This window comes from Osmerus eperlanus, chromosome 25 (assembly GCF_963692335.1).
Source record: "Osmerus eperlanus chromosome 25, fOsmEpe2.1, whole genome shotgun sequence".
In the NCBI taxonomy this organism is placed as follows: Eukaryota; Metazoa; Chordata; class Actinopteri; order Osmeriformes; family Osmeridae; genus Osmerus; species Osmerus eperlanus.
The window spans coordinates 1,614,498-1,639,764 of NC_085042.1; the positions used below are offsets into that span (position 1 = coordinate 1,614,498).

Genomic DNA, 25,267 nt, shown 5'->3' on the forward strand with positions numbered 1-25,267 from the left:
TGTTAACATTTGGGAACACATGTTACCTGGTCCTGGCTCCAGCAGTCCACCTGAGGCTACTAGCACCTATGCACCCTCGCAAGAGTGGCAACCTCACCCCAAATGCTGACATCCTAGTGTGAAATAGATCAATTGTCCTCCTTACGGACGTGGACAACTTTTTTAACAGACATTTTTTAAATAATGTATTTTATCATAAGCCACACAGTATAATATTCTTAGTTAAGCTCTGCACAACATGCACTCAGTATGTCAAAGCAGTCTAGAACTGGGGCTGGTTCTCTCTCTCTTTCTCTCTGCAAGGCTCACTCGCCCATCACTCCATCTCTTTCTGTCTCTTTCCCTGTCCATCCCTCCTTCATTTTCTTTCTCTCTGTTTGTATGGTTCTCTCCCCTCCCTCTGCCCCATCTCCCCTCCTCTCTCTCTCTCTCTCTCTCTCTCTCTCTCTCTCTCTCTCTCTCTCTCTCTCTCTCTCTCTCTCTCTCACTTACTCTCACTCTCACTCTCACTCTCACTCTCACTCTCACCCTCACCCTCACCCTCACTCTTTCTCTCTCTATCTCTCTCTTTTCTACCCCCTTTCTCTGTCTCTCCTACCCTCCTCTCCAGCTGGTGAGGTGTATTGTTGGACAGCAGATGATATCTCAGCAGCCCCGGCCCAGACGGTCCTTTCAGCTCCGTCTTGCAGGCGTTCAATGGGTCAGAGGTTGACATCGGGCATCTCAATGGGTTTCCCTGACAATGGGAAAAGAGCTGTTGTTGTTTGGTTGCCGTGGGAGGGGCCACATAACACAGGCACCAGCGGTGGTGGCAAGATGCAAACAGCTCCAAACAGTTATGGCCTACTGATGTCTTTATGTTTTAGAAGATATATGATTTTTTGTGAAGGAAATGTGTTGCACCAGTGTACAGAGCCTCACATAAACACGTAGGGTGCATAGGTGCAATAAACACCGAACACGACTCAACAACATGACATACACAGTACTTCTATACACAGTATATTCCCAAGTGTTTTGTTTAGATCATGCTATGGCAGCAGGAATAAAAGCTCTAGCCACACCAGACCAGGTATCTGTATCTGCAACCTGAAGCAGTGTGAAAAATGGGTTGACACTGCTTCCAGCAGGTCGCAGACACAGATCCCTGGCCTGGTAACTATGCACACTATGGCTGGAGTTTTGTTTTACCGTGGTTTAGTAAGCACCATAATCAGAATCAGAATCAGAATGGGATTTATTCGCCATGAAAGTTTGCACAGACAAGGAATTTGCTTTGGCAGGAAGGTGCATACAATAAACTTATTAGAATTAGAATTCAATTAAATATACAATAAAATAAAATATAAGTTGCCGTAAATTACAATATAAAAATACAAAAATACAAATGTACAAGATACAATTTTGTAATGCAGTGCAAAAAGCAGTGTGTTTTAAGCAGGAAGTCATTAGAGTCAGTGTGGTCCCTTGGCCTTGTTGAAGAGGCCAACAGCGGAAGGGAAGAAACTGTTTTTGTGGCGTGAGGTATTGGTCCTGATGGACCGCAGCCTTCTGCCGGAGGGGAGTGACTGAAACAGGGAGTGTCCAGGGTGACAGGGAGTGTCCAGGGTGACAGGGAGTGTCCAGGGTGACTGAAGGATCATCAAATATTTTGATTGAATGTTAGGAAAATTGGACACAAAGTGGTTGAATACTTTTCATTGACTTTGTTGTTAATTCATTGCCATTTCAGCTGTGCAATAAGTAAATACTTGAACTTGGTAGAGCTAAGTTGATGTTTGATGTCTGAACTGGTGCACAAGCCCCCTGCTGGACAACAGGATTACTGCGGGCTAAAGGGCCGCATGTTTTTATCCGTGCAAGTATGTGGTTTAAGATTATAGTTTTTGTGTGTGTTCCTCTTAAAAAATCCAAGTTGTCAAACCGGGTAACTGTGTGTTTGTGTGTGTGTCCAGACTTTGGCTTCATGTTTGAGAGCTGTGTGTATGTGTATGTGTATGTGTGTGCGTATGCGTGTGCATGTGCGTGTGCACGCGCGTGTGTGCAGCTGTAGGCTCCTGGTGGTAGACTCAAGCCCCCACCCCCAGCTCCTCAGATTGAAGCAAAGACCACGATGGATCTTGGTGGTACTGCATTTCAGTTTTTTGCACCCAGCTCATTCTCGCCATTTTATTCTATTACCGTCTTTTTAGATTGCTATCTTTGAAACTACAGGCTACTTTAGCTCAACTCTACACACTAACCACAAGTTAAAAAAGTCTTAGAGCTCTTCTAAAACAACGTGTTATGTGTGCGAGCATAGCAGTTTGTCCAAACATAACACACTATTAATACAAATAAGGGGAAAAGGTATCAAAATTATCAATGGACAGACCCTTTTGTTGTTTGACGAGTGTCCAAAAGTTTTGAGAATATCTTTTCCCTCATTTGCATGGATAGTGTGTTACATCTGGGAAAAAAACATGCATTATTTACAGATTTGGGTCCCTGTGTGTATGTGTTGACAGTACTGCATGTATGACAAAACGTTATGGTAAACTGCAGTGCTTTGCACACGAAAAATACACCAATGTTTTTCATTTATACTATCATTTAGTCATCTAGCAGACACTCTTACCCAGAGCGTAGGGTAGGGAGGGGCCAGAGCCCCTCTGTGTGTAGTAACAGCTTTGTGTGCTTATTCAAATGATGGTTTGTGCTGACTATATAGATGCAAAAACACAGCATTTTAAAATACTTTGTAGAGTTTTGCAAAAATTATTTGCTTTTCCAAAAATGTATAATGTTTTGATTATTTAGTGTAAGGTTTTGTGGTAAGTCCCAAAGCATCATGGGAAGTATGCTGGCATCCACATGGGTGGAGTCTCTTCAGCTCCTCTTGACTGTTTTGATCTTTCTCTTTCCGTCGGTGTGTCTGCAAGTCTGCATTTCTCTCTCTCTCTATCGATGTGTCTGTCTGCATCTCTCTTTCTCTGTGTGTAGGTGTGTGTCTCTGCATGGCTCTCCCTGTGTTGGTGTCATGGGTTTCAGTAGGTCATGCTGTCCAAACAGATCAAAGGTCATACGATAAGGAAAGTACTGAACACAGACGTCTATTCAGGACCCAGACCAACACGTGGGCACAGATGTAGAGGGACAGAGAGGAGGGGGGAAGAAGAGAGGGATGACAAAGAGAGACATACTGTATAGATAGAGAGAGTGAGATAGAGAGGGAAGTCTGAACATTATAAAATACCAACTAGCCATGCCCATTAGTATTATCATACCTTGAATTGAGTTTCCCTTAAGTCTGCCTCTCACATGACCAACATACATGACTGCTGTGTGTTTCAAGAGTACCTGTTACCTAATCTCTTGTGCCCCCCCAGGTAAAACAGTCTTGATATGTTGTTGATGAAACCAGAGGGGCTCTGGCCCCTCCCTCCCCTAGTCTTTCTCCCTTAGTCAATAAAGGACCAGAGTGATAACAATGGAGACACAGGGATAACAGCAGAGATAGAGCTCATTACTGACCACCGCAAGTCTCTGCTTTCCACAAAACCAGCACTAACTCTTGACTAGTTAGTCTCTCTGCTGAACCAAGCTCCAGCATTAACTCTAGCACTAACTCTACACACTCTGCTGCCCTAGCTAACTCGAAACAAGATAGTCTCTGCTTCCTCCAGCACTAACTCTAGACACACTAGTCTCTCTGCCGCCCCAGTTCAAACTCTACTCTAGACTGAGAATACTGTGTAGATCCTGACATCATAGGACTGGTACCAACTGGTACAATTTAACGTTGCAGCAGTTTCATGGAGATTTTTCGTAGGATTTTACAAGATAAAGAACAATAATGAAAGATGATAGAATTAAAGCTTAGTCAACCTTCATAACAGCAGCATAACAGAGAATTACCCTGGCTTCTCCCTTTGTCTGTGGCTTTGAAACGGGGGAGAGAGAGAGACAGAGAAAGGGAGTGACAGACAGAGGGAAAATAAAGGGAGAGAGGCCAAGAATTAAAGAAAAAGAGAGGAAGAGAGCATGTCCATCGATGACCAAACACTTTGCAAACAGCCGCGTTGTGGTGCGGGACAGCGTTGCTTGTGTGCAGCCCTCGACCCCATGTCTCCTCTCCAGATTATAAACAACCATTCAGCACTGCTCCAGTCTTCATTAGGTCATCAATAGGGCTGTCTGTCTGCTGGGGTCTGGGGGAAAGCAGGCCTTTCTGTCACCGCTAGCCTGGCTGGGCTGATACAAGGAGGCCTTTCTCCACAGCAACTCCCTCAACTGGATGAGCAGTAGCAACACTGAGGAGGAAGAATTACTGTGGAGCACATGGCTGGCATACAGACAACCCCTGCTGCTTTAGTTCCAGAACGATGTATATGTGTCACGAGACCTGCCCTCCCCCTTGAATTGAGTGCATGTGAGACATAGTGTGTTTGTGTGTTTTCTTCAAGGCATCAGCAGTGAGGCCCATGTGTCATGTATTTGGGCACTTTAGGGTCGTAGCTTGTTGATTGGTTAAGCCGGTTAAAGATCAGACAGGATTGTATAATCACAAGCATAAACTAATGCAAGCACAGAAATATCACTTCAGGAAGAGCCTTCACATTTTGGTTCACTTCTGAAAGGTTGGTTCGCACACTGCTTAATTGAGTATGAAATCCAAGATTTTGTGTTACTGAGGACAATTTGTTGTTCCTATGGCAATCGTTTTTGACATTTTTATTTATATTGGGAAACCACAAAAACTGTGGCTCGAGATACCGCAAAGACTGTGGCTCAAGATACCGCAAAGACTGCGGCTTATGTGTTTTGGATTCCCGCAAAGACTGCGGTCTGTGTTTTTGCTGAGTTACATTTTTATTTATATTGGGAAACCAAAAACACTTTGGCTCGAGATACCACAAAGACTGTGGCTCAAGATACCGCAAAGACTGTGGCTCGAGATACCGCAAAGACTGCGGCCTGTGTTCAGAAGGGTTTTATTACTTTTACCACTTGTATTATTGTTTTCATTGATTTTATGTAAAGAACCTTGAGCTGCAATTCTTGTATGAAATGTGCTATATAAATAAAGTCTTATTATTTATTATGATCGTGTCCCCTGTGTTATGGCTCAATCATAGCATGCTCTGATGCTTTTAGAAAAAATACAGGCTGGTTCTACATTTTTAACCCTCGTGCTGCCTTCGGGTCACATGACCCAAAGGTTCATAACGAACCATCGTTGTGTTTACCCAATTTTACCCAATACAAAAACAAATTAAAATAATTTTCTTTTAACCTTTGCAATGTGGGGGGTCTGAGACAGCCCAACGGTTAAAAGAAAATGCTTCACTTTGTCTTTGTATGCGGTAAATCTGTCGCAATACGACGGTGGGTCACAATGACTGATGGGTCAGAATGACCCGAAGATAACACAAGGGTTAACAGACAGGACAAGACGGCCTAGTTTCCTAGACATGTATTAAGCCTTTTTAAATGGGGATCTTCATTTAATTTTTGTTTTACTTTAGGACTAGGTTTAATCCATGTCTGGGAAACTGGGCCTAGATGTTTTATGTTGTTGTCTCATGTTGTGAAAATGTCAGGCTACCCACCTCACAGTACATTTACATGTATTCATTTAGCAGACACTTTTATCCAAAGCGACTTCCAAGAGACAAAAGTGCATAGGTCACTGATCATAACAACGAGATAGCCCCAAACATCGAGGGTAGCCAAAACATGAAGCATTCATTGTGAAAAACCAAATAAGTGCCAAAGGGAAGAACCATAAGAGCATGTAGTTAAACAAGTTACAATTAAACAACATAAACCTCAAAAAGTGCAAGAGTGTACCTGTAGAAAAGCAAGCAACAGTAAAATATTTCACAAAGAGTACAAGAATTTTAAATCAGTTACAACTAACCAACAAGAGCAACAAGTCTCTCAATAAGAGTCATTGTGATCCTGGAGGAAACTAACATCAGCTAACAACTAACAACTAACAAGCGCGTCTTAAGCCTTTTCTTGAAGGTGGGGAGACAGTCAGTGTCTCTGATGGAGGTGGGGAGTTGATTCCACCATTGGGGGGCCAGACAGGAGAAGAGCTTTTGTTGGGACCGGGCGCTCTTGAGCGGTCAGAAGAAGACCGTAGGTGGCGGTTGGGGGTGTAAGGCTGAAGGAGAGACTTGATGTAGTCGGGTGCAGTCCCGTTCACCGCTCGGAAGGTCAGTACCAGGGTCTTGAATCTGATACGGGCCGTGATGGGTAGCCAGTGAAGGGAGATGAGAAGCGGGGTAACATGGAAGCATCTGGGTAGGTTGAAGACCAGGCGGGCCGCTGCATTCTGAATCCTTTGGAGAGGGCGGGTTGCGCATGCTGGGAGACCGGCGAGCAGCAAGTTGCAGTAGTCCAACTTTGAGAGGACAAGTGCTTGGACTAGCAGTTGGGTGGAATGCTCAGACAGGTGGTGTACAGGGAGAAGAGGAGGGGTCCAAGGATGGAGCCCTGTGGGACACCAGTGGAGAGCTGGCGGGGGCCTGACACTTTGCCTCCCCAGGAGACCTGGTAGGATCTTCCCGACAGGTAGGATAAGATCCACTGAAGTGCAGTGCCAGTGATGCCCATCTCAGAAAGGACAGTACTCATTCATGCCAGTCTGTAAGTGTGTATTGTTAACAGATTCGGTGTAAAATGTGGCATCCCTTTTCTAAGTCTACATCTCTCTGCAGCAACAATCCATTCCCATGCATACTAAATGAATTGTCGTCTTTTTTTGAAACGGCAAACACATTAAGAGAAGTGAAGAGAATTGCTAAAGAGACCAGCTGTGAACAAGCACTTCCTCACTGGGCCACATCAGGCTGTGAACAGCAGGTCAGGCTAGCCAGCACGACAGCCTGGGGGACGTCACATGACAAGTGACACTCATAAAACCCTCTCTAGCAGAGAGAGAAAGGGACACTTTAAAGATATCTTTATTGGGCAGTCAAAACTGCCAGTTAACCAACAGTTACACCACAACAGCCATTTATCTCTCATATTCAAACAAACCCATTCAATTGAACATTTTAATTTCCAGACAAACCTAAAAAACAAAACAAAACCTCCCGTTACAACTTAAGCTCTAACCCCCCCCCTCATCCACTGTGCACAAGGCAACCCTCACCCCCCACACAACAAACTCTTCCATCTTTCTCAACAGCTTACAATATGATAAGCTTGCCAGCCCCAGCAACGCTGCCTTTGCATCAAGTGACCCTACTCCCAAGAGCGAGAAAGGGAGAGAGAGGGAGGGATGGAGAGAGATTGAAAAAGAGAGCAAGATCGAGAGGCCTGGATGCTAGTGTATATCCCCTCAGTGGTGGTCTAATGTAAAACAGAAAGGTTTCAGACCTGGTCCAGATTTCCAACCACTCATTATGTGTTGAATCTCTCTCGGAGTGATGGGATTAGCAGGCTTGTCTCTGGAGGAAGCACTCTGCTTGTGAGTGATCTCATCAAATATACATCACAGTGTCCCCACTGGACATCTGTACTCAATCATAAAATATTAACCAAATAGTGTATCCCTGCATCCTCTTATAAACAAACACAGGCAGTATTCTGTGGGATCTAGGCCTACAGGAATCAAGGCCATAAGGACTTTCAGTTGCCTACTGGGGAAAGGGACTCTCCTCACTCTCTCCCTCTAACGCCACACCTTTATCAGTCATTATTAGGGAGTTGGGAGACAATCCACTGGCCCAAGGCACATCTTGGTGCATTTCCTCAGGCACTTTCTCTCTCATCTGATGAAGTCTCAACCCTCCAAATCTCACACTGCCCACTCGTCACTTTGAAGTCGCTAAGGCTCATACTGCTTCTAAATAATGTATCTACTGGTCAGAAACAACAGCAGCAGTGGAATAAATAAATAAATTAGCCTTCAGGAAGAGCAAATGGTCTTCTGAAGAATCTCTTAGAGATTTCTGTTGTAGCAAAACTTGCGAACATTTTGAGATAGGGAGACTTAGAGATGGACCTAATGAAAAAGGCAAGTAAGCCGGAACAACAGATAGGCTGGACCTATGATCAGCTGAACCCACTGTTGGCCCTTTCCCAGCAGTCTCTGCTCCTCTCTGAGTGGCCAGGCCCTCTCATATAAACCCCAGGTGCAAACGCCTATGAATGATTCAAAACGTGTAATGGATAAACTGTCCATCTTAATTTCTTATAACTACGCAGCCATCAATGTGGAGAGGCACTGTTAATGTTAACAACACTTCTCCGAAAAAATCCTCACCAAGGTTGACAGGTATGACAACTTTAGGGTCCCAGGTCTTGCCCCAACAGTCCTCAGTTATCTTGCTCTTAATCACCTTTCCTAAAAAACTAGTTGACAACAGCAGTATGCATTCACACCTTAGTGCAGATACAGTGATACAATATAAACTTCCTCATGAGTTTGAAACAGATGTCTAGTTTGTCAGGGGTGTTAATATATTGTGATATATGCTGCCACCTGCTGGCGAGTATATAATAATAGATTGTGAATGAATGAAACTCCCACTTAAAAATAACTTTTTGCAATTGTTTTCTATGAATAACATGCATTGAAAGGTGATTAGGACAATATTTCTTTATTTGATTTCATATCTAGACATTCCCATCCAAAAGACCTGAATATAGAAAAGGTGACAGAAAAGGGTTGCGGATATAAATATACAAAGATAGGCAGAATCTTTACAACCAAAACATTAAATAATGGCTTTGACTACCCATAACAGACATGGACCTCACTAACTGAAAGATAAATATTTCAGTAACTTTGTCCACAGAAGGTGCTTTGGCAGCAGTGAAGACACTTGACGTGACATTAAAGTTTTCAGGTAACGTGAAATGTTTTCAATTATTAGCTCTCCATAAAATCCAAACCATTTTAATTTAGTGTTTTATTGCCTTCAACAATTACTTGTAGTTGAAAGTCAAATTTGTTTTGCCAAGCAGATAGTGTCCTATCCAGAGCAGTCCATGTCTGTCAGGATCGACTGGAGGGTCATGACAGAAGCACATCCCCACTCTGATTGGTCCAATAGGTAGAGGAACACAGTTCTCAACACAGTAACAGAACAGAACAGGTCATGTTGTTTTCAACTAAAACCAGACAACTGCTTCAAGTATCCAATTAGTTAACTTTAAAACATTACACATACAGTACTGTCAATCCAGAGAGAAATACATTAAAAATAATTGTATTTGAATGCACACCATATTAACACACATTTATAAATCTTCTTTTTTTTTTATAACACAAACTCTTATTTCAATGATTAAAGCCATCATTCACTGACTGTGCAGATTGGAGGAGTAAACAGTTCGGTCTTTGAATGCACAGAAGTCTAGATGACAGCGAGTAACTTTGGCGAACAAAAAGATAAAGAGAGAGGATAAAAAAAACAAAAAAATATATGGAATATTTCATCAACAACCTTTAACAACCTACCAACAGGCACATACACTGAGGCACATCAGTAAGGGATTTGATTCTGGTAGAATTGGAGCATGTCGTAGGTTTTACTCCTGCAAAACAAGAACACAGAGATGGCATCACCAGTCTTACACACCTGTTTTTCTTCAGAGACGGTCGAGAATAGCCAGGGACCAACCCCTGGTGTGTGTGTGTGTGTGTGTGTGTGTGTGTGTGTGTGTGTGTGTGTGTGTGGACTAACCTGTTACTGAGGAAACAATTTTGGATGATTTTGATGATGTAGGCGGCGGCATCCTTCTCACTCACGCTGGGGTTAAAACGCTGCCTGAGAACATAACATGCCCAGGTCAATAAAGCACAAGACCCACACATCACAGTCAAAAACACACACGTCACCCACACACAGATAACATTTTACTTGAGTAGTTTGATGGTCTGTCCTCTGAAGCAGGGAAGCCCAGTATCCAGCATCAGGGTTACCAAGGAAACCACAGCATCCATGTAAGGCCTGCCAGAGGAAACACAACATGCCGCTGTAGAAGGGTATGTAAAAACACACGCATGCAGGCGCGCACACACAATTACATACCTGACAGCTAGGTAGCCTCTGACACACATCTCCATGAACCATCTGAAAGGTGTGGCCTCCATCTTGCCCCCCATAATCATCACCATCTCGTCGGTCAGCTTGATGTCTGGTTCCCAGCCCAGGTTACCACCTGGAGAGCTCTCAAACATGAAGCCAAAGTCTGGACACACACACAAACACACAGTTACCCGGTTACCTATTTGACGACTTGGATTTTCAAGAGGAACACACACAAAAACAACTAGAGAGGGTACAATTTCTGGGGAAATTGTAGGGTGTGCTTGCTTGCGTCGGTTGCACAGGGGTCCGTTTTTGAATGACATTTTTACAACTGATATTTCTGTATACTCTATATAAAAATGCATACTTATTATTTATAAAGATTACATAGATTTAAAAGCATTTTTTTTTTGCTGCTCATTTACAACTGAAAATACGAGTTAAGTGTAGAATAAAATAGATGTCTTATTTCACCTGCAAGAGGCAGCCTCATCGTTGAATCAAAACGAATAAATTTGTCAGACCGGTGTAAAAATTGACCTAATCTCTATGACTTAAACGTCATTTTAAGTTTTTCCATTCTCATTATATTTTCAGGCATTTAGCCTACTCATTGCATTCATTCATTAATAAAGAACCCCCTTTGAAGATTATTCTACGACGTTACCCGGCAGTAGAAGATGGAATCGCGATTCAAACAGTACCATCTGCTAACTGAATATATGCCCCCCAAAACGTAAATAAGCTTGACATTTATTTAGTGGAAAATCGCTCATTGATAAAAAGCTCACTGGTAGCGATCATTGTCAGTAACAACGCAAAATGCGATATAGCCGTGTGGAGAAGCTGCCCCGGTAAATTGTACTACTACGGTACAGTACTAGAGTACTGCTGTGTTCGTCTTGGTAGCGATTGCGTTGGTTGAATTGGATTTAACGTTCCGTTGTACGGTTTAGGCTGAAATTAATTATTTTCACGAACAGATTGACAACGTTTAGGCTGTGGCAATGAAGTTCAGGTTAGTAGTTAGATAGACTTTTGATTTAAGTAAGGGGAGTGCCGAACATTTTCTGTCGCCGTTTGACTTCCTAAACAGCTGTGTACTGTAGATGTTTTTGTAGTGTGTCTCGCGTAAGCTACAGCGTTGCAGTGAGCTACACTGGTTTGAAACCACAGGTAATGGTAATTTCACCAACAAATCGTTTACTAATGTCAGAATAAATCCTACAACGAAAATGTATATGTGAGGAATGTTTATTTTAACGATTGAAAACAGATACATCATAGACCACTGTAGTATGTGTTGCCCGGGCAACACAGGCTAATGTCATGATGCTAATATTTCAGTGAAATAGTAGACTACTGTTTCCGAAAGTAGATGTACTTCCTTAATAATATCAGCTTATATTGTACATTACACATCACAATTGTGTGTCATATCACAAAGTAAAATGAGTAAATAGTTATCACCCTGGCCTCTTTGGTTGTGGCGTTTCTGCAGCTGCCTTGCAGTAAAGCTATAGTTAGCCTAGCTATCCCCCAAGTTAACAGATGCGAAACGAATGTTCTGCCAAAGGTAGTCACGCGTGTTTTCGTGACGTTAGTGACGTTAGTAACGTCAGTGACTGTGGCTAGCAAATTAGCCACCGTTAGCTTCTCTTTTCGCCACAAAAACTTAACTTAAGCCCAAACCATGCAACGGAACGTAAATTCCAATAGAAGCAACTCAATCGCTACCAAGACGAAACTTTTGACACCTACGTTGTCTATGTAGGCCAAATATTGACTGAGTTTTAGGGGGGCAAAAAGAATAATAATAATAATAATTTACATTTACATTTAGTCATTTAGCAGACGCTCTTATCCAGAGCGACTTACAGTAAGTACAGGGACATTCCCCCGAGGCAAGTAGGGTCAAGTGCCTTGCCCAAGGACACAACGTCAGTTGGCATGACAGGGAATCGAACTGGCAACCTTTGGATTACTAGCCCGACTCCCTCACCGCTCTAATCGCTATAATAATAAAAACACCGCTATAATAATAATATATATGTGAGAGAACAAAGGTTGTGCCCTTGCCGAAGGAAAAGCACACCCAATAATAATAATATATATGTGAGAGAACAAAGGTTGTGCCCTTGCCGAAGGCAAAGCACACCCAATAATCTTAAACCACATACTTGCATGGGTAAACACACACACGCACGCAAACACACGCACACACACACACCAATGTGGATGATGTGTCCCTGGCTGTCCAGCATGATGTTGCCATTGTGTCTGTCCTTAATCTGCAGCAGGAAAAGCAGAAGACTATAGGCAGCCATACTGCGGATGAAGTTATACCTCGCCTGGAGAGACAGAACCGGGAGAAAGAAAGAAAGACAGTCAGATGATGATGAACCGATGACAGGGAGCTTAAATATAATTGATATGGGCTCGGACCTCTACTCTCTGGAGAGACAGGGTGGTGTGTAGGTGTGCGTATATGTAAGTGTGTGTGTCTCCAGCAGGCATTTTGTGTGTGTGTGTGTCTCTCCGGAAGGGTGTGTCTGTGTATGCTCTCAACCTTCTGGAAGGCCAGGGTGGACTCGTCTCCATACTGGTTCCTGAAGTAGTCGTACATCCCAAAGTCTGTCTGACGCCCCAGCTGGTCTCTGGACTTACAGTCTGGGATGCATTCTATCACCCCACACTGGAGAGGAGAAAGAAAAGGAGGAGAAAGAGGAGGAGAAAGAGAAGAAGGATGAGGAGAAGGACAAGGAGGTGAGCCTAGCTGTCTCTCTAACATTTCAGACTGCATGAAGACTCCAGAGTAGTGGGGCGTGCTCTCACCCCAGGAGCAGTGGCCACCACTCGGTAGGGGAACACAAACAGGTCCAGACCCACTAGCTGGAAGATGTTCTTAAACAGACCGATGATCTGGAGAGCCAGCATGTCCTGAGAGAGCAGACAGACAGGTTAGATGGGGAGGCAGGCAGACAGGTTAGATGGGGGTGAGACAGACAGGTTTAGATGGACAACACAGACGGCAGAGAGACACAAAGATCTGAGAGAGAAAGAGTGAGGAGGAGTGAGAGAGAACTAAAGACATAAAGAGTAGAGACCTGTCTGCAGTCATCCCCAACTTTAAAAATGGCCGCCTGCCAGCAGATTCTCTGGGCCTCCTCTTCAGTCTGAGCTTCATCCAGAGAGTCAGACCGGCACAGAAGACCTGAACACACCACTCAGATTAGACCTGAACACACCACTCAGATTAGACCTGAACACACCACTCAGATTAGACCTGAACACACCACACTAATTTCACCAGACCACACCACACGGACCCTAACATTTATAATGTGCTTCAAAACTGTGTGTGTCAGAATACAGGTACTGGGTACTGTCGTCCTGATAATGTGCATTTCAGAGTACTGCTACTGTCCTGGTTTTGTGTGCATGAGTACTGGACGTGTCCCGAGTGCTCCGGTACCTTCTTTCTCCAGCTCGCTCACGCCACATCTCTTCACTTTGAACTTGGCCAGATAGGGAGCCTTGGCAGCGCTGGGTGGACAGGATGGGGACATTAGACAGACCGCTGAAGATATGAAAGAACTACAGAGAGACAGAAAGAAAGAAGGAACGAAAGAGAGACAGACAGAGACAGACAGAAAGATAGATGAACAGCAGGAAAGGAGGAGGCCCACCTCTGCATGGGTGTGCCAGACTTGTAGTCAATGTCGAGGACGATGGCCTCAGGGTTGCTGGGGAGATAGCAGCCTGGCTGGACCTGGATGTCTGACAGGGCTGTCAGACACGCCCTCTTCCTCTCTTCTCCCTTGGGGATGGGCCTGGACACAAGCATCAGCAACTAACAATGTAATAATAGTAGTTTTTGTTTAGCAGATATCGTTTTTATACACATGTACTGTTACGGCAATGTATGTAATGTATATACAGTAGGATCCAAAGGTCTGAGACGACTTGGACATTTAATGGGGGAATTTAAGACTGAGAAAGGCAAGCATTCTGTGATATCACAAGAAACTCTGGAATATTGTCAAATCATCCTGGGATAACATGGGTGATCAGTCCATGCACGCTGTCATTAAAGCAAAAGAGGGGGACTAAGATACTCTGATAAAGGTACATGAATTTTAAATATTCAACTTTTCACTCCAATTGTTAAGCTGACATTATTATTTGTTAGTTGTTAGTCTTACATTCGAAACAAACTCCAAATTGAAGTGTCCTAATTACTGGCCTCAGACCCTACTGTAGATGTCGGTGTCTTTATAGTTAGTTTTGTCTTCCCTTCTCTTCCAATCACCTATCTTCACAAATATTTTGTTAAGAACAGTGGGTTGGAAATGGGTGGCACCATTTACTTTTAGAAGACTGGTAACACCTGAGCTATACCCACCCGCAACAATATAAAACAATTGTTTACAGGGGCAGTCCACATTAATGAACATGAACTTGTAAATGTGACAGAATCATCCAAATGGATATTTTTCATTTGTCGACCCTTGACAGAATGTAAAAAATATATATATATCAACAAAGATGTTTGAAGAGTTGTCAAAGCTCCTGGTGTACAATGAAAGCTTGTTTGCCATGTCTGCTTGTCTCTCATCTGATGATGATGATGTTGTTGTTTTCAGGCTAAACCACAGCAGAGCAGACAGCTCTCAGAGCCCTGGGCCCCTGTGTTAATCGCTCCTCCTCTGATGGCTCCTGTTCTGACCGGAGGTGACAGACTGGCTCTGGTGTTATTCACACAAGCAGGAGGGGAGGAGAAGGGGGGATAGACAGTCTTGGGGGAGGGAAGGTGAGAGATGTTTAGAGGCCCTGCCATCCCCAGATGTCTGCAATTAGGGCCGGTTATTAACCTAATGAGGGCAGGTGGAAAGATATTACACACACAGCTTCTTAGCCACCAGAGATACACAACCCCCCCCCCCCCCCCCCTCCATCCTTCCACTCTGCCTGGCAGTAACCGTCACAGCTGCCGTCATCACTGGTGGACAAGTCCCACACAAGACACTGAGACACAAGGAAAAAAACACACACAGGGTGCTTGTCCTCACACACCTACGCCTGTCCTTAAGCACATACATTAAGGGGGGGGGGGGAGAGAGGATCACACAGGGGACTAACATCCACGGCTCTTTTCAACACAGTACATAACATGTGGAAGGCCTACAGCAGTGGTCAAGGGTTCATGGGCCTGTGTGTATATGCATGTGTGTGTTTATTTGCTAGTCTAGGGTGAACAGAAGTAGCTCTGGGCGTGGCGAGCTCGACGTACTTGAGGATGGCGGAGACGTTGGTGATCTTGTTGAAGAAGTCAAACTCTCTCTGGTAAAAGTCCTTGGCTGGACCCGACAGGGAGCCTGTGATCTCCTCCACCATCTTCTCCAGCTGCTCGCCGATGTCAGCTACACACACACACACACATACATGTGTTATACCGGGTACTGGGTATGTGTGCCCTGATTACAGTGTTAATCAGGGCACACACGTTACAAGTTACGTGTTTACGAGAGTGTGTGTGCATGGGTGTGTGTGAGAGAGAAGGCAGAGCTAACGGTCTTTTTGATGGCCTTCCTCGTCCAGGTAAATGTTGGTCTTCATGTTCCAGATGAACTGGTGAGCCAGCAGCTGGGACTTCTGGGCCGCCCACAGGATGTACTCTCTCACATACCCCATCTGTTGGCGGGGGGGGGGGGGGGGGGACGACAGAGAGAGACAGAGGAGGAGAGAGAGAAAGGATGATGGTGTGAGAGAGAGACATGGAGAGGGCAAGTGTGAGAGAGACAGAGAGATAGAGAAGGAGAGAGAGAGAGTGGGAGCAGGCAGGAGAGAGAGAGTGGGCGAGAGGGCACTCTGGTCAGACGGGAGTAACACAGTAAGCTGAAGTGGGCCTGGCCTGGCAAACAGCGTTACCTTGTCGTATCGCAGAGCTTGGACAATCTGAGGAATGTAGAACAAGATGGCATCCTGGAGAGACAAGAGGGTAATCAAGTCACTGACAGAACACAACACTGCAAATAGGCTCAGGAACGCAGCAGTTCTGGTGTGGAACGTACCGGGGGGAAGGAGCGAAGCACCCTGACCCCGTATTGAGCGGTGAGGGGGTGGGGGGGGTACATGGAGGAGAAGTAGGACAGGCCGGTGGGGGGGTCAGCTGGGGCCCAGCACAGGATGTGGCTCAGCTCCGGAGAGTCTGCGTCAATGGTGTGCCATGTCACCAGGAACTAAACAAAAGGAGCACAACACTGTACACACAAAGCGTTGCTTGACGACCAAAATACTTCTAGAACTTTCATGAACTTCTGATCCTCCATTCTTTCTCTGTACTTTCTATATGCCCTATTTATTTATCACTTTGGATAAAAGCATCTGCTAAATGAATAAAATGTCAAAACGTAAACATCAAGACACGAAAGGGTGCACTTGGTTTAGTTGCCCGTGATGATGACACCAATGGAACAGTCCCAAAGGAGTACAGTCTAAATGAACTTCGGAGCTAATTCAAACCGACTGGAGAAAACAAGTCAGGTGTCAGAGGGCATCAGCTCTCGCCACACCGCTTTACTGAGGGAGTAAAGACACAACTCAGGGGAGCTGTGTGTATGTGTGTCACCAGGTGAAAGCCCCATGGGCTGGTTCATTAGGAGAGCTTAGTGGGGCAGAACTAAACCTGGATGACTTGAGGGAGAGACAGGGATGGAGGGAGGACCAGAGGGAAGTGGGGAGGGACGGTGGGAGAAAGGGATGGATAGGTACAGAAACAGAGCCAGAAGATGAGGAGCAAACAGGAGACAAAATCAAAACAACCCTCTGTCCTCTGAGAGAGACAGTAGGAACATTCTAATGAGATAAATATTTACTTAAGTTGCCATTCCCGGGAGTGTGACTCATGCCAGACAGATAGTAGGAGAGAGAGACAGTACGGAGTGACAGACAGGCAGGCAGAGACAGACAGGTGGAGAGACAGGCAGGCAGGCCTCACCTTGACAGCCTCAGGTACATCACAGACTGCTCCAGGGTCCATGCGGACTAGCCGAGTCACCTCCGATACTATGGCCTCTGTGTTCTTAAACCTGACCACCAAAACAGGGTTAGGGTTAGCGAGAGGGGGTTTGTGAGTGTGGTCTTGTTTAACTGCCCTTGTGGGTACCATTTTCAATTTTTTTCTCCTGTTGAGAGTTTTTTGGGAGTTTTTCCTTGTCTTCCTTGAGGGTTTAGGTTGGTTGAGGGGCAGTTCTATGGGCATATGTGAAGCCCTCTGTGACATGCCTGCGTGTAAAAAGGGCTATACAAATAAATTTGATTTGATACCAAAAGCCAAATACTTTAACCAAATGTAAAAGTACATTTACATTTAATCATTTAGCAGACGCTCTTATCCAGAGCGACTTACAGTAAGTACAGGGACATTCCCCCCGAGGCAAGTAGGGTGAAGTGCCTTGCCCAAGGACACAACGGCCGGGAATCGAACTAGCAACCTTCTGATTACTAGCCTGATTCCCTAACCGCTCATCCAACTGACCTCCATCCTCCAAGTATTTAAAAAAATCTTGAGGGGCCATTCGCCGGGCCCCATAACTTCATATGCTTTATTCAGGGGGTTTTAGAGTTAGGGTTAGAATTTGTGTTAGAATTCCATTAAGGGTTAAGGTTAGTGGATAGAGATTACCACACCATTTTTAATGGTGTGGTAAATAAATGGTAAATGGACTGCCTTTACATTTTAGTGGCACACCCATAGCGCCATACAGTTGGGCAATTTGGGGTTCAGTGTCTTGCTCAAGAACACTTCAACACATGGCCAGGAGGAGTCGTGGATCAAACCACCAACCTTGCGATTAGTGGGTGACCCCCAGCCATGGCTGGCCCCTGGAAGTGAATGGTCGGGACCCACTAGGATAGAAAAACAAACCTGTGTGTGTGTGTGTGTGTGTGCGCACGTGTGCGTGTACCGTGCAGGAAGCTGCAGAGCCAGGTATGGAGCGATGCTCCAGGCCAGGTTGACGTTGTCCCTCCACTGCTTCTCTGTCAGGCTGATGTACTTGGACCTCCAGTTGGCGATGCTGGTCTCCACTGACGGGTCAGTGGAGATGATCAGCTCCTGAACAGACAGCGGGTTGTACCACGTAGTCAAGCGCTCAATCTCACTGGCCTAGAGAGAGAGAGAAAGGGAGAGATAGTTAGAGAGAAAGACAGGGAGAGAGATACAGAGATGTAGGTTGCTATACACATCGGAAAGACCTAGTCCTACATATGAGGCCTACAACCTTCCCCCTTGCTTCCCCATTACTCCCTCACACCTTGTTAAGAGAGATGTTCGACACTATTGGTCTTAGCATAAACAACAGTCTGAACTCTGGCCACATTACATCCTGTTAACAAAATTCAGGGGTCTGGCCTCTTCCAGACCACTGGAATCAAGCTTCGACCCCATCAATCTTAGCTTCAGAACAATTTCAAAATGGATGTTTTCCAAGTTTTTTTTTTTAGAGAAAGCTGTATTTAATCAGCTCTTGTGCTTTTGAGATAAAAATGATATTCTAGAGAAATTTCAGGCTTCATAGCTCATCATAGTATGGACGGAGTCAGCTCTACTAAAGGTGTTAAATGACCTCCTGTAGGAAACTGTGCCACCTTCACTCTCCTTGACCATGGTTGCGAACCATGACATCCTGCTGAACCGTCTCACAAAAAGTGGTTGGCATTCAGGGCACTTCCCTGAAATGGTTACCGCCTTCGTCGAAGAGGACAATTTCTGGTGAGATTGGGAACCTGTCCTCTTCTTCAGCACCCATCACCTGCGGTGTACCACAAGGTTCTATCCTGGGCCCAATTTTAATCTCAATGTACTTGCTGCCTCTTACCACTTATCCAGACGATACACAGTTGTACCTCATCCACTGGCTTCCAATCAGATTTGATTTGAAACCCTTTAAAGCATTGATTGGCAGCACTTTATATTTCTGACCTTCTCAGCCTCCACAACACATCAAGGTCCCCTAGAATCCTCAAACCAGATGCTTTTGTATGTACGCCAAAATCTAGATGAAAGTTTAAGGATAATTGTGCATGCTCAGTTGCCATCACTAGTGCATCCGCTCTTCCCCTAACCTTGGCATACGGACCAAACGGGAATACTATGTCATTTGTATGCGGGTTGTGTGTGTAGTTTGTCTTGTGTGTCGTGTTCTATGTAATTATTTCTGCTATATAGCCGTTTTAAATAAATATAAACGACCAAGTGTATAGCAAAAATTGCAATTTTGACTTGAATGTCCCAATACTTATAGAGAGCACTGTAGTAACCAGTAAGACCAGTAGGAGTGAGTGGATAGGTAGGTTGCTATAGTTACCAGCAGGGCCAGTAGGAGTGTAGAAGTTGCTATAGTTACCAGCAAGGCCAGTAGTAGGGTCCTTCGCTTCATGTAGTACTTGTGTAGCTGAGAGCCTCTGGTGCTCTTCTTAGACAGACCTGCAACACAGCAGGCCCACGGGGTCAGCTGCTTCACTGTGTGTGTGTGTGTGTGTTTGTCAGCATGTGTGCATTACCTGATTTCGTGGAGACGGTGGAGGTGCGTGTGTATGTGTCAGAGTGTTTGTTATCTGAATTCTTGGAAATGGTGGAGGTGTGTGTTTTTTGATTTCTTGGAGGTGGTGGTGTGTGTGTGAGTGTTACCTGACTTCTTGGAGATGGTGGATATGCCGGAGGAGAGGGGATAGGTGTTGATCCATCCCTGGGCGGCCTGCTGCCTCTGGCCCACGGCTGCATCCAGGCTGTTCCTGCTGTCTGTTACCGTGACAACAGACAGGCTGTTCACAGACATGTCCTGGGGATCTGAACACAAGAAGCAGCATCATCACTAACCTTGTTCATCCATCAAATCACAATAATCAAATATTGCACTAAAAAAGTGTTTGATCCACAGCTAATGTTAGGGTGTTGTTTGGTGGGTCTGTTGATAGGTTCCAGTGTGGTTGTGGTCCAGCGTGGATATGGACAAGAGTACCTGGAGGAACAAGCTGGTTTGCGGTCAGGTACTTCTTATCGGACAGTAGACTGGAGTAGAACTTAATCATGATGCTGATGTCCTCTCTCAGCCTCTTCTCTGTCTGGGTGGGGAACTTGGGAGCCATGCTGAGGAGCGGGAAGGGGTAAGCAGATGGAGGGATCTGTGTGCATGTGTGGCTTGTATGTGTGCGTGCATGTGTGGGTTGAATGTGTGCGTGTACATATGCACCTGAAGTAGTCAAAGGCCGTCGAGTAGATCTTCTCTCGCAGCACGTTCCTGATGGTGGCGTTGGTGACCACATCAGCATGGAGCAAAGTCAGACCTAGTGTTAGCAGCCTAGGGAAGAGAGGATTCACACACACGGAGGGTTACACACCTAGACTAACCCCATCCTATCTGAGTCCTACGGCTGCAGTAGCCTACCTGTATCTGGGTCCTATGGCAGCAACGTGTCGGTTCATGGAGCTCTTGGCTCCACCCACACTGAGCGACAGCGCCCTTTGCAGGACCGCAATGAAGATCTCCACCTGGTCAGCACTGCAGTACTTGGCGATCTCAAATCTCTGGACCAGAAACTGGAAGGGGGGGGGGGGGGAGGGGGTGGTTAGGGTTGAGTGTTAAATCTGTTGTGGATATGTTTATATTCAGGATTGTATACTTGTGTTCAGGGTTGACTGTTGTCAATGTTTATTTATATATTTTTTATGTGTAATGAGGCTGGACCGACCTCTATCCACAGGAAGTGGGGTGTGACGTTGGGGGGGCAGGGGAGAGGCTGGCTCTCTTCAGAGGCCGCCAGGGGGTCAGCCTCCAACTGGGCCTCGGAGAACAGCCCCATCTTCAGCTCCACTGTCATCTGCCAAGCCCCCGCCATTTCTCGCATGAACTGGGGAGGTAGAGACACGTGAGACACACCCAGCCGGACACACACACACACACACACTTACGGACGCACACGGCCAGTACGTACAGGGACCTCCACTCCGCTGCGTGCAGCCAGGAACCACTCCCAGCAAGCGATGGCCGTCTCCATGCCATGCTCGGTAAACATCTTTAGAGGAGACCAGCACAGGTGGTGCAGTAGCTGGGGATCACACTCTGGAGGGTGAGAGGGAGGTGGGGGGGCATGCATGTTAGAGTGAGTTTTTCCTTAAACCAGCCTGACAGTGAAGGCTATTTCATAGCTGTATCTTATTATTGATCGTTAATTCATTTTCACTGAGATCAGTGAACATGAAAGAGGTAGCACCAGTTGACCTGGTATACTTGCCTTTGGTGCTGATGAGCAGGGCGGCCATCTTGAACATGGTCTGAGTGAAGGCTTCTGGGTTGCTGGCCTCCAGCGCCTCGCTCATCTGGCGCACCAGCAGCTTGTTCAGGTCTGACTGGCAGTGGGTTGCCTCTGAGAACTGGATCATACCTGCAACCTGGATATACACACACACACACTTAGACAGTTGTAGAATTCTTAGACACCTGTCTGGTTCTGTCAGAATCAGAAACTGGTTTATGGCAAAGTATATTTTCACATACAAGGAATTTGCTGCTGAATATATTCCCTATATTATTTAGCTCTTTGGTCCTGATCCAGACTTTGGGGATCAATTGAGGCCTTATTTGGCCTCGATTGATATCGGTAGCCCCGCCCAGCAGGAGGGGGCTAATAAAGCCCTGAGTGAGAATTTGTTTGACCCAATGAGTTGGGATGAGTTGTGAATGGACAGCCAGCAGAGTGTAGCGATATAGTTTTTCAACCACAAATATACATCTTCGCACTTACACACACAAACACCTATACACACATATGCCCACATCCACTTTGGACTCGTCGGATGCCCAAACCTGGACTAGCTACACCAACATCCGACAAGTGCGTTGAGCTATCCATTGCTGCTGGCACGGTGGTTACTTATGAGTACTTAAAGTTTTGATAGCCACTACAGCTGTGGTGATGTGCAAACAATAAACGTAGTAAAATAGATAAAGATAGATAAAACAAGTACTGTGGTAAGGATATATATAAAATATAAAAATGTACAGTACAGTTTCTAGAGTTCAAAGCCAGATGTCTGGTTTGAGAGAACTGAGCCAGGTTTCTGATTCTTGAGTCCTGAGAGAGCTGTCTAGTTCTGGCTCACCTCTCCTGTGTAGCGATTTCTCAGGTTGAGAGAGGCCATGAAGTTGGAGTAGTCCTTCTTCACACAAGCTGGTCTCTCCATGAGCTGGGTGGCCTGTGGTAGGGCAGAGCAGCGACAGGGTGACAAATCCATCCACACACACCCATCAACAGTATTTCTAGAAGTACAAGCTATTGAGGCTTAGTGCATGTCAACAAGTTGCTCTTTGCTCATTTACTGATTTTCATACCCACCAGGTGGAGCTAGAGGGGCAATCATGGTCCTGCCACACTACAGGAGGTTATACTGTATGTTCTACATGGATATTAGATATTAATCAGTATTATTAGATATTATACTGGAATATTGGACATTTTACAGGAATATTGAGTATTCCAAGGTAATATAGGATATTGTACAGGAATATTGGATATTCTACAGTAATGTTAGATCTTCTACAGTAATATTGGATTTCTACAGATATTTGGGTATTCAATATAAGTATTGGATATTCTACAGAAAGATTTGATATTCTGAAACCTACAGTAGTGAAAGTCCCAGGTGGCAGGTGAGTCATGCTGCCTGAGCAGAACCACCAAGACCCACCTGAGGGAAGGCGGCCTGGCAAGGACCCAAGGAGGAGAACGGAGGCCATACAGGCCCGTAGCAACAACCAGTTAGCCAACCAGGCAGCCAGGTAGACAAACAGCCAGCCAATCAGCCAACCCGCAAGCCCATAAACCAGGCAGGCAGCGAACATAGGAGCAGGTTACAGCATGTGTGAGATAGAGAACAAAATTGCACGAAAAGCACACAGAAACTCACACAGCAAGCTTTAATAACACTCTCTAACACACATACAAGCACACACCACATAAAACAATGAAAATACATAAGTGTGTATTTGAGCACAGTAATGTACACACAACATGCGAGCTACTCCAAACTCTCACACACACACACACACACACTGCATAATGCTACAAGTACTCTTTGCTTGTGATGTTAAAACATTTACAACTGGACAGATAGGAACTGAGCGATGGCAATATCAAAATTATTTGTAAATGCAAGTACCATGACCCACAAATATTCCACAACATACAAATGTGTTTTGCTATCCTCAAACACACAAATCTTTACCTGTGACTCCAAAGTTGACCTTTAAATCAAATGTGCGACAATATGTACATTTGCAAGTAAACTCTTAATTTATGCCCTAATGTGAAACCTTGAATGCTCTACACCCATCAATATAAAGAACACTGCTGCCTGGTGTAAATCATAGCCAGGGGGCATTTGTGTGTGGCTTGATCTATGTGTGTGGATAAAAAAAGCAACGTCTTCAGAACTAAATGAATCAATCTAAATTACTTCATTACAGGAAGGAATGAATGCATGTATTAGTTGATCAACAAATGCCGATTCAACACTTCACAAGCAGAATTGCAGATTTACAAATGACATTTCACTAGAAATGGCCACACAAAGTGTAAAGTATTTTTTTAAATGACATACAATATATACATTCAATTTTTGTACAAATTGTTGCACATTTATTAAAATGCAAACTTAGGAATCAGGAGTAAGGAACTGTGTTTGTGGATGGCAAAATTAGATGAATTGTGGATCATGGTACTTGCATTTACTTATCATTTGGGGATTTTTTTTCTCTCCATACACTGGAGAAAGTTAATTGACTGTTAGATGTTAAAAGCATTACCACAGTCACTGGTGTTATACATGTCAAACTGGATGCTAAGATTTAAATACATATTTTGAATCACTGAATAAACTGTTACGATGCAACTGTTGGATTCGATTACTGGCTTCAGGCCATAAATAAGTGTTATTACTAGACTAGACTACTGTTTTTTAATTTATTTTGATTGATTTGAATCCTGGCATTTTTTTGGTAATCTAATCCCATCTCTTACCTTTATCTGCTGTTGGATTGTCTCAGTAATCTACCATTCACAAGACAACAGTGTCATCACCAATGAGTATGTATGTATGTATGTATGTATGTATGTATGTATGTATGTATGTATGTATGTATGTGTGTGTGTGTATGTGTGTGTGTGTGTGTATGTATGTATGTATGTATGCGTATGTATGCGTGTGTGTGTGTGCGTATGTATGTATGTATGTATGTATGTATGTATGTATGTATGTATGTATGTGTGTGTGTGTGTGTGCGTATGTATGTATGTATGTATGTGTGTGTGCGTATGTATGTATGTATGTATGTATGTATGTGTGTGTGCGTATGTATGTATGTGTGTGCGTATGTGTGTGCGTACGTATGTATGTATGTATGTATGTATGTATGTATGTACAGTTAGGTCCATAAGTATTTGGACATTGACACAATTTTCATCATTTTGGCTCTGTATATCACCACAATGGATTTGAAATGAAACAATCAAAATGTGCTTTAAGTGCAGACTTTCAGCTTTAATTTCAGGGTATTTACATCCAAATCAGGTGAACGGTGTAGGAATTACAACACATTTTATATGTGGTCCCCCCCTTTTTAAGGGACCAAAAATAATTGGACAAACTAACATAATCATAAATCTAATTGTCACTTTTAATACTTGGTTGCAAATCCTTTGCAGTCAATGACAGCCTGAAGTCACACTAAGTCTTTGCCTTAAAAAACTCTTTGGTTGCTTTCGCAGTATGCTTCGGGTCATTGTCCATCTGCACTGTGAAGCGCCGTCCTATGAGTTCTGAAGCATTTGGCTGAATCTGAGCAGATAATATTGCCAGAAACACTTCAGAATTCATCCTACTGCTTTTGTCAGCAGTCACATCATCGATAAATACAAGGGAACCAGTTCCATTGGCAGCCATACATGCCCACGCCATAACACTACCTCCACCATGCTTCACTGATGAGGTGGCATGCTTTGGATCATGAGCAGTTCTTTCCCTTCTCCATACTCTTCTCTTCCCATCATTCAGGTACAAGTTGATCTTGGTCTCATCTGTCCATAGGATGTTGTTTCAGAACTGTACAGGGTCTTTTAGATGTTTTTTGGCAAACTCTAATCTGGTCTTCCTGTTTTTGAGACTCACCAAT

At 44.5% G+C, this 25,267-nt stretch overlaps 1 protein-coding gene across 2 annotated transcripts in view; it reads right to left on the reverse strand.

Annotated features, from left to right (window-relative positions):
- Positions 1 to 8,581: 8,581 nt before the first annotated feature.
- The window catches only part of LOC134012298 (phosphatidylinositol 4-kinase alpha-like), a 35,168-nt gene continuing 18,482 nt past the window's right edge, over positions 8,582 to 25,267 (reverse strand). For both annotated transcript variants that reach the window (XM_062452089.1, XM_062452088.1), the window contains 25 exons: positions 22,201 to 22,293; positions 21,333 to 21,489; positions 21,033 to 21,160; positions 20,790 to 20,948; positions 20,486 to 20,637; positions 20,291 to 20,398; positions 20,060 to 20,187; positions 19,729 to 19,887; positions 19,445 to 19,524; positions 18,005 to 18,204; positions 17,035 to 17,125; positions 16,109 to 16,276; positions 15,966 to 16,019; positions 15,608 to 15,728; positions 15,328 to 15,457; positions 13,724 to 13,867; positions 13,510 to 13,580; positions 13,142 to 13,248; positions 12,870 to 12,974; positions 12,604 to 12,729; positions 12,265 to 12,385; positions 10,035 to 10,194; positions 9,864 to 9,953; positions 9,687 to 9,770; positions 8,582 to 9,537 (listed from right to left, as the gene is read on the reverse strand). In XM_062452089.1, the coding sequence (XP_062308073.1) occupies positions 9,486 to 9,537; positions 9,687 to 9,770; positions 9,864 to 9,953; positions 10,035 to 10,194; positions 12,265 to 12,385; positions 12,604 to 12,729; positions 12,870 to 12,974; positions 13,142 to 13,248; positions 13,510 to 13,580; positions 13,724 to 13,867; positions 15,328 to 15,457; positions 15,608 to 15,728; positions 15,966 to 16,019; positions 16,109 to 16,276; positions 17,035 to 17,125; positions 18,005 to 18,204; positions 19,445 to 19,524; positions 19,729 to 19,887; positions 20,060 to 20,187; positions 20,291 to 20,398; positions 20,486 to 20,637; positions 20,790 to 20,948; positions 21,033 to 21,160; positions 21,333 to 21,489; positions 22,201 to 22,293 (2,988 nt within the window). In that variant the 3' untranslated portion in view covers positions 8,582 to 9,485. The remainder of the gene's footprint in view (positions 9,538 to 9,686; positions 9,771 to 9,863; positions 9,954 to 10,034; positions 10,195 to 12,264; positions 12,386 to 12,603; positions 12,730 to 12,869; positions 12,975 to 13,141; positions 13,249 to 13,509; positions 13,581 to 13,723; positions 13,868 to 15,327; positions 15,458 to 15,607; positions 15,729 to 15,965; positions 16,020 to 16,108; positions 16,277 to 17,034; positions 17,126 to 18,004; positions 18,205 to 19,444; positions 19,525 to 19,728; positions 19,888 to 20,059; positions 20,188 to 20,290; positions 20,399 to 20,485; positions 20,638 to 20,789; positions 20,949 to 21,032; positions 21,161 to 21,332; positions 21,490 to 22,200; positions 22,294 to 25,267) is intronic.